The 9,158-nt window shown below is 51.2% G+C and overlaps 1 protein-coding gene across 1 annotated transcript; it reads left to right on the forward strand.

The window, feature by feature from the left end:
• Positions 1-5,368, forward strand: nup85 (nucleoporin 85). The gene is made up of 19 exons (XM_047037446.1): positions 1-158; positions 459-552; positions 633-795; positions 886-956; positions 1,043-1,086; positions 1,186-1,255; positions 1,370-1,491; positions 1,577-1,711; positions 1,904-2,026; positions 2,129-2,260; positions 2,435-2,541; positions 2,638-2,721; positions 2,850-2,915; positions 3,182-3,333; positions 3,546-3,663; positions 4,022-4,122; positions 4,681-4,832; positions 4,979-5,074; positions 5,167-5,368. Exons 1-19 carry the CDS (start codon positions 126-128, stop codon positions 5,263-5,265), a joined length of 1,962 nt encoding a protein of 653 aa, XP_046893402.1. The 5' UTR covers positions 1-125; the 3' UTR covers positions 5,266-5,368.
• Positions 5,369-9,158: the final 3,790 nt, after the last annotated feature.

Genomic DNA, 9,158 nt, shown 5'->3' on the forward strand with positions numbered 1-9,158 from the left:
TTTCGCTGAATGATTGAGGCGCCTTCTGTCTGTAGTTCATAGTTTGAAATGTTGATAGTATTTTCTTTGCTTCTCTAACTTGATACTATTGGCCAGCGTTCTTTTTGGTACCATAGTTATTAGCAATGGAGGAAGTAGATGTTGAGCCAATAACTACAGTAAGCTGACCGACCCGTGGTGTTTATGTATCGCTACCATCTAGCTTGCTAACGTAGCTAGCTAAGCTACCCTTAGCAAGTGTCAAAGTGTGCAGTGTGGTTCAAGTCACCACAGGGATCCTTCAACTATCTGTGTGGCTGTGGATCAAGTTTTAATTGCATAGATGTAATTGGTTTATTGTATAGCTAGCGGTATAAAGAGAAACTAGTTAAGTTAGATCATTAAAGTAAAACACCTAAATGTGTGCATTGATACCAGTAGTAACCCATTCACACTGAACACCCCATTTTCTTTCACAGGCTATTCCAGGGGTGAACAGCGATCAGAAGCACTTGGGATTTGAATGGGGTCCAGGAGATATATTGGTTTATGAGACCATTTACAAAGCTTCAGGTAGTGATTTGAATCAATTTCCCATTACACCAGCTTGTTGTCCTGAAAAACCCATACGTCTGTATTCTTGTTCTTATCAGGTGCTGGAAATTCAGGGCAGGAGTGTTCCCCCATCCATGAGGTCATGAAAGATGAGGACATTTATTCACCCAATTTAAGAAAACTTTTCAATGAGTCTCATCACATCTTTGTCGGACTGCAGAGAATCAATGAAGATCAGCCCAGCAAGAACAAGAAACCCCAGTTAGTTCACTTGAACATGGAGCATTTTTCTTATAGCTCGATAACTCGAGTATAAAATAAATAAATAACTGTTCATCTTTACCTCCTCAGATTTGTCAGTATAAGCAAAAACTACAGATCGGTCATCCGAGCTTGCATGGAGGAGCTTCAGCAGGCTGCAGGTGCTGTATGGCAGCACAACAACAGTTGTTATTCTGGTCACGTGTTTGGTACACTTGCTCTTTAACGGCCTACTCTTACTCTCCAGTGTGTACACAAGATGCAGCGTTGGTCCTGCAATACAGCAATCAGGTAAGAGGAAGCGTTTTAAGCCCTCAACAAATCCCTTAGTATCTTGTTGAAAACAAATGCAAGCATTTGTGACAGCCATGCCTTCCGTGTCAACGACAGGTGTCGATCCTACTGGCTATAGAGATGATCTGGAATCTGTGCGAGGTGTTGTTCATCGACGCGGCTCCAGGTTTGTGTCTGAAACTTAAGCCACTCCCCCGGTGACTGACTAATGTGAGCGTGTCATTAATCCTACAACCCCAAAAGGCATGATTCCTTCCCTGTCCTCTTTGTGTGTGAACAGCGGGCACTCTGCTGCTCCACCTGCTAGACTGGGTGAGGCTACATAAGGCCGACGTGGACGAGAAGGCCATGGAGGTGCTGCAGAGTGAGAGCCCCACAGAGCACCCGGTTTACTGGGATGTGGTACGTGTACATGCTCACTCACACGCTCCCTCTATGGAAATGACTGTGTTCAAGCGTGTGTGTCCCTTCCCCCTGGTAAATGCAGGTGCTGAGCTACGTGCTGCAGGGTAGGATGGACGAGGCCAGGCAAGTCCTGGTGAAGCAGGCCACTCTGCAGCCTGCGGCCAGGGTCATGTTCAAACTCATGGACAACCTCCTCACGAAGATGCCCATCTACAATGTACAGTACTTCTTATTTCAATGGTCTACGGCCTGTTAAGGCTCAGAATACTATGCGTTTGGAAACATCCGTTTGTTCCCAATTTGGCCACTTTATGGTGACCCCCACTGCTGTGTGTCTACTAACGCCTCATTCAACGCCGTCAAGTCGTGTCCTGTCCCATTCAGTAAAACTGCCCATGTCGTTACGCAGCCTGGAGGGACCCAGACGCTGACCGAGTTTGATGTCAAGTGGAGGCACTGGCACGAGGAAGTGGACCGCTGTATCCAAGACAACTCCTTTGCCAGCAACCCCCACTTGGAAGTCATTTGTAAGGTCAGTGTCATCTGGTTTTGGTCCCGGAACCTAAGCCCCATTCCAATACTGTGTCCTTCCCTCCTCTTTTCCTTGAGATAATGTCTGATCTATCATGTGCAGATCTTGGTAGGGGATGAGGATATTCTACTGGAACACAAGGAGCTGCTGAGCACCTGGTATCACTTCCTGGTTTCCAGGCTGCTTTTTTCTCACCCAACAGTAAAGCCTACAGAGCTGCACTACTATGCACAGGTACTACAACACACTCTCCACGACTGCATTACCCAGCATGCAATGCTGTCGTATGACAGGAAAAAAAGATTCAAAGCTACTATTGATGTTTCTTTCATCGAATTTGGTTTATTGTGTGATAGGTTAAGTGTGTGTTGTTACAAAGTGTCTGTAAGTTGGTGGTGTGTGTTGCAGTCCAGTATGGACATGTTTCTGGACATGAGGAATGCTCCGGAGCCTCTGGACAGTATCCTGCTGGCGGCGTTTGAGTTTGATATTCACCAGGTCATCAAGGACTGCAGGTCAGGAGGACACATACACACACACAGGCACCAACAAAGAGCAGTTCCCTGTCCTTTCTTTCGTTATTAACTGTGTGTGCTGTTATTTAATTTTAGCATCGCTCTCAACAACTGGTGGTTCGTGGCACATTTGACGGATCTCCTGGACCACTGTAAACTGCTCCAGTCTCACAATCTGCAGTAAGAAATGCCACAATTTCACAAGGCGTACATTTAAATCAACTGTCATTGTACAAGCATGACCAGAGGCTATCCAACTATGAGGATACTATCATTAACCAGATTGGGTCTGCGTTTGTGTCTTTCAGCTTTGGCTCTAACTTGAGGGAGTTTCTGCTGCTGGAGTATGCCTCAGGTCTCTTTACACACCACAGGTGGGACATCAAGAGTATATTGAGGACGTCTGTATCACAGACCTGATCAATACAGTCGACCTGATTGTATGACTACATCCATTTAATCACATAGCAATTTAGGACATTTCATAGAGCAGTGCCTGATCACACAATATCACCAGTTGGTGTCTGCCTACTATATCATGGAAGGTCGAGGATTAGCACATAGCGTTGGGACTGCGATCGTAACGCTATATTTGCCCGTGTAAGTGAACCTGTTCCCTGTGTGCTTGTGTTTCTCCTAGTCTGTGGCAGCTGGCGGTGGACTACTTTGACCACTGTACGGAGTTTGGGCGTGTGTACCTGGAGCTGCAGATTGAGCGTGTCCCTCTGGACACGGAGCGCAAGGCCCTGAAGGTGCTGAGGATCTGTGAGAAGAGGCAGATGACTGAGCAAGGTGGTCACCACACACACACACACACAAACATAATTCTAACTCTCGGTCTTTCCCTCCCTCTCAAATGCGCACACAAGCATCGTAATCTCCCTCCCCCCTCTAAAACACACGCACCCCACTTTACAGTCACGGGCACAATCGTCTGATTGTCCTCCTGTGCTCTTAATGACTATAACCTGGTGGCATCTCCCTCTGTCTGTCTGCACTGCCAGTGAGGAGCATCTGCAAGATCATGGCCAAGAGAGCTCTGAGGAACAACCGCCTGGGCTCGGCTCTGTCCTGGAGCATCCGAGCTAAAGATGCAGCCTTCGCCACGCTCATCTCCGAGAGGTCCCTCTCTTTTTTTTTTTTGACGTTTTAGTCATTCAGTACAAACTTATTTTCAAAGCTACTTATAACCAGTAGTCCTATAGTAGGTATATAGTTAACTGATTGTATCTCAGATAATGGCCGGGTTTCCCAGATTCGTTAAGAAGCTCTTAATGCTAAGAGCTTCTTAGGGGCCAATGTTAGTTCAATCTGGGGTCTCCCAAACCTTAAATAACTTTTATTGTCTTATTGATCTATCTCAAATATGTTATGTATGTAAAATATGTAATAAAAATTGTTTATCTTCCACCTTTAATAATATGTATTTAAAATGTGAATCCTAATACTGTTTTTTTTAAACCGCCCTGTCACGTGTCAGGTTCCTTCAGGATTACTGCACCAAAGGAACCTTCTCTGATCTGGACCTGATTGACAACCTGGGATCGTCCATGCTGCTCAGTGACAGACTCACATTCCTGGGTAACACACCCAGTTACATTCAAAGCACTTAACAGAAACATACACACACACACACACAGGGTGACTGTGAACTCGTGATTCAGTCATCCACTTATCTTCTGTACAAGACTGAGCCTGAATGGTGACCGAGGGACATTAGATCAGATAAAATGTCTCCCGGCCTTATTATCACACTCATTCCTTGGCTGTCACATGAGCCAGGCACTGTGTTCTAGATAAGGCAGAGTGCAGACCTCATGCTTCTCCTTTTGCTGCTAATGCAAAGATTTCCAATAACCTGTAGTGTATGAGTGGGCTGGGGCGGCCAGGGAATTTGACCATGGAATGTCAGTTTCATAGCTATGGAACCTGACAACTGAGATTGACAGACCCTTGAGAACAGAGCTCGATTTACTTCCCCTTCTTTACATGTACAGCAGTGAATGTAGTTACATGTGGTATGTCATGTCAGTTAGAATCAGTCCTGTACCACTGAAAACATGTCCTATGACATGCGTACGTACAGTATACATGGTTAATCTACGTTTCTCTGCTCATATCATGTGTGCGTGGATGTAGGGAAGTACCGTGAGTTCCACCGGCTGTACGGCGAGAAGAATTTCTCACAGGCCGCTAAGCTCCTTCTCTCCCTCATGACGGCCAAAATTGCTCCCCGGAGCTTCTGGATGACCCTGCTGACGGATGCCCTGCCCCTGCTGGAACAGAAAGAGGTCAGCTCGTTCACCCATGACCTTTGCCCCCCCTTTTGCTGAGCGGGGTGGGGGGTCAGTGTTGTTTTGAATCTCATTTGCTTGTAGACGAGGAAGTCTAAAGTCTCTCATTTTGTGGATGCTGTTTGCTGTGTCATGTCCTCCAGGTGATCTTCTCTGCTGACCAGACCCACAAGCTCATGTTCTGTCTGGAGGAGCTCACTTCAGGGACGAGCCTGCCTAACGCTGACAGACCCAATCAGGTACCAGCTCTTCTCCATGTGCTTCCTCTGTGTTCCCCTGCCTCGGTAAAGATGGTCTCCACTCTTATCTCTGTGTGTTTGTCGTATTGCAGGATGAGGATATTGAGGCCACTAAGATTGAGCTTCTGAGACTAGCACTCGCCCGCAACCTGGCCATGGCTATCGTGAAAGAGGGGACTGTGGATGTTTGATGATGCCCATTTTGGAAAAAAGCTGTTTTTCATATTTTTGTACTGTACATAAACTAAGTGATCAAAATGTGTCCTTTGATAATAAAACCACATTTACATGTTATGGACATGTTAGTGACACCCTGAATCTGAACATCCAAAAGGTACACAGCATCAAAGCACATGAAAATCTTTTGAAAGACTATTTATTCATCATGCAGCAGATGGCACACATGTAATACAGTATATACAAACAAATGGCTTCCGAGATCTACATTGCACATGTTTCACCTCTCTTACAGCAGAAAACAAGTACGTCTATGTACAGCACACACACCTGTGTTTCCCCTAATTCCCCATGGTCAAGACTAACCAAGAGGCGGGAGGTGGGTTAGGGTCAGACGTGTCCTTAGCAAAACATACAATTCAGCGCCTAGCAGATAAGTTATCTTTTATTATACACATACATTAACACACTGTTGACACAATTACTAGAAATGACCCAATTTCACGGTTCCAATTCTGTCATTTACCCCTCCTTGAGTCACCACCTTACCGCGGTGGAGGGGTTTGCGTGTCCTAGTGATCCTGGAAGCTATGTTGTCGGGGGCTTCATGCCCCTGGTAGGGTCACCCAAGGCAAACAGGTTCCAGGTGAAAGACCAGACAAAGCGTGGCTCAAAAAACCAACCATGAAGAAATACAACAATGGTTCTCAGTTGCCCCTGCCCGGAAGCGGGTCACCGGGGCCCCCCCCTGGAGCCAGGCCCGGGGGTGGGGCTCGATGGCGAGCGCCTGGTGGCCGGGCCTTTTCCCATGGGGCCCGGTCGGGCACAGCCCGAAGAGACAACGTGGGACCCTCTTCCAGTGGGCTCACCATCCGCAGGAGGGGTCATGGGGGTCGGGTGCAGTGTGAGACGGGCGGCGGCCGAAGGCGGGGGCCTTGGCGGTCCGATCCTCGGCTGCAAAAGTTAGCTTTAGGGACGTGGAACGTCACCTCGCTGGCGGGAAAGGAGCCTGAGCTGGTGCGCGAGGTAGAGAGTTTCCGGCTAGATATAGTCGGCCTCGCCTCGACGCACAGCGTGGGCTCCGGAACCAGTCTCCTTGAGAGGGGCTGGACTCTCTTCCACTCTGGAGTTGCCCTTGGTGAGAGGCGTCGAGCTGGGGTGGGAATACTGGTTTCCCCTCGGTTCGGCGCCTGTACATTGGGGTTCACCCCGGTGGACGAGAGGGTAGCCTCCCTCCGCCTTCGGGTGGGGGGACGGGTCCTCACTGTCGTTTGTGCTTATGCACCAAACGGCAGCTCAGAGTACCCACCCTTTTTGGAGTCTCTGGGGGGGGTGCTGGAAAGCGCTCCTCCTGGGGATTCCCTCGTCCTCCTGGGGGACTTCAATGCTCATGTGGGCAATGACAGTGAGACCTGGAGGGGCGTGATTGGGAGGAACGGCCCCCCCGATCTGAACCCGAGTGGTGTTTTGTTGTTGGACTTCTGTGCTAGACACGGTTTGTCCATAACGAACACCATGTTCAAGCATAAGGGTGTCCATATGTGCACCTGGCACCAGGACACCCGAGGTCTCAGTTCGATGATCGACTTTGTAGTCGTGTCATCGGACTTGGGGCCGCATGTCTTGGACACTCGGGTGAGGAGAGGGGCGGAGCTGTCAACTGATCACCACCTGGTGGTGAGTTGGCTTCGATGGTGGGGGAGGACGCCGGTCAGGCCTGGCAGGCCCAAACGTAATGTGAGGGTCTGCTGGGAACGTCTGGCGGAACCCTCTGTCAGAAGGAGCTTCAACTCCCACCTCCGGGAGAGCTTCGATCATGTCTCGGGGGGGGCCGGGGACATTGAGTCCGAATGGGCCATGTTCCGGGCCTCCATTGTTGAAGCGGCTGACCGGAGCTGCGGCCGCAGGGCGGTCGGTGCATGTCGCGGCGGTAACCCTCGGACCCGGTGGTGGACTCCGGAGGTGAGGGATGCCGTCAAGCTGAAGAAGGAGGCCTATCGGACTTTATTGGCTGGTAGGACTCCAGAGGCAGCTGATGTGTACCGGCAGGCCAAGCGGAACGCGGCTTTGGCGGTCGCGGAGGCAAAAACCCGGGCATGGGAGGAGTTCGGCGAGGCCATGGAGAATGACTTCCGAACGGCTTCAAAAAGGTTCTGGACCACCATCCGGCGGCTCAGGAGGGGGAAGCAGTGCTCTGTCAACACTGTATACGGTGGGGATGGTGCGCTGCTGACCTCGACGGGGGACGTCCTGGATCGGTGGAAGGAATACTTCGAAGACCTCCTTAATTCCACCAACACGCTTTCCGACGTGGAGGCAGAGTCTGGGGACATCGGGGGGGGCCCTTCTATCTCTGGGGCTGAGGTCGCCGAGGTGGTTGAAAAGCTCCGCGGTGGCGGGGCCCCTGGGGTGGATGAGGTCCGCCCGGAGTTCCTTAAGGCTCTGGATGTTGTAGGGCTGTCTTGGTTGACACGACTCTGCAACATCGCGTGGACATCGGGGACAGTGCCTCTGGACTGGCAGACCGGGGTGGTGGTTCCCCTCTTTAAAAAGGGGGACCGGAGGGTGTGCTCCAACTTTAGGGGGATCACACTCCTCAGCCTCCCTGGGAAAGTCTATTCAGGGGTCCTGGAGAGGAGGGTCCGTCGGATTGTCGAACCTCGGATTCAGGAGGAGCAATGTGGTTTTCGTCCTGGCCGTGGAACAGTGGACCAGCTTTATACCCTCCGCGGAGTCCTGGAGGGTACATGGGAGTTCGCCCAACCAGTCTACACATGTTTTGTGGATTTGGAAAAGGCGTTCGACCGTGTCCCTCGGGGGCTCATGTGGGGGGTGCTCCGAGAGTACGGGGTACCGGATTTCCTGATCGGGGCTGTCCGGTCCCTGTACGACCGGTGCCAGAGTTTGGTCCGCATTGCCGGTAGTAAGTCGAACTTGTTTCCGGTGAGGGTTGGACTCCGCCAGGGCTGCCCTATGTCACCGATTCTGTTCATTACCTATATGGACAGAATTTCTAGGCGCAGCCAGGGTGTTGAGGGGGTCCGGTTTGGTGACCTCAGGATCGGGTCGCTGCTTTTTGCGGATGATGTGGTCCTGTTGGCTTCATCGGGCCGTGACCTTCAGCTCTCACTGGAGCGGTTCGCAACCGAATGTGAAGCGGCTGGGATGCGAATCAGCACCTCCAAATCTGAGGCCATGGTAATCGACCGGAAAAGGGTGGAGTGCCATCTCCGGGTCGGGGAGGAGATCCTGAACCAAGCGGAGGAGTTCAAGTATCTCGGGGTCTTGTTCACGAGTGAGGGAAGAATGGAGCGCGAGGTCGACAGGCGGATCGGTGCGGCGTCCGCAGTGATGCGGGCTCTGCATCGGTCCGTCGTGGTGAAGAAGGAGCTGAGTCGAAAGGCGAAGCTCTCTATTTACCAGTCGATCTACGTTCCTACCCTCACCTATGGTCACGAACTATGGGTAGTGACCGAAAGAACGAGATCGCGAATACAAGCGGCCGAAATGAGCTTTCTCCGTAGGGTGTCCGGGCTCTCCCTTAGAGATAGGGTGAGAAGCTCGGTCATCCGGGAGGGGCTCAGAGTAGAACCGCTGCTCCTCCGCGTCGAGAGGAGCCAGCTGAGGTGGCTCGGGCATCTGATTAGGATGCCTCCTGGACGCCTCCCTGGTGAGGTGTTCCGGGCACGTCCCACTGGGAAGAGGCCCCGGGGAAGACCCAGGACACGCTGGAGGGACTATGTCTCTCAGCTGGCCTGGGAACGCCTTGGGGTCCCCCAGGAAGAGCTGGCGGAAGTGGCCGAGGGGAGGGAAGTCTGGGCCTCCCTGCTTAGGTCGCTGCCCCCGCGACCCGATCCCCGGACAAGCGGCAGATGATGACGATGATGATGATGACAATTCTGTCATT

Source organism: Hypomesus transpacificus, chromosome 17, assembly GCF_021917145.1.
Source record: "Hypomesus transpacificus isolate Combined female chromosome 17, fHypTra1, whole genome shotgun sequence".
Taxonomy (NCBI): domain Eukaryota; kingdom Metazoa; phylum Chordata; class Actinopteri; order Osmeriformes; family Osmeridae; genus Hypomesus; species Hypomesus transpacificus.

Coding starts and splice junctions, on each gene's coding strand:
- nup85 (XM_047037446.1), top strand. CDS start 126: ATGGAGGAAGTAGATGTTGAGCCAATAACTACA. Junction 1,492..1,576: donor ACCCGGTTTACTGGGATGTG/GTACGTGTACAT, acceptor TGGTAAATGCAG/GTGCTGAGCTACGTGCTGCA. Junction 2,261..2,434: donor AGCTGCACTACTATGCACAG/GTACTACAACAC, acceptor TGTGTGTTGCAG/TCCAGTATGGACATGTTTCT.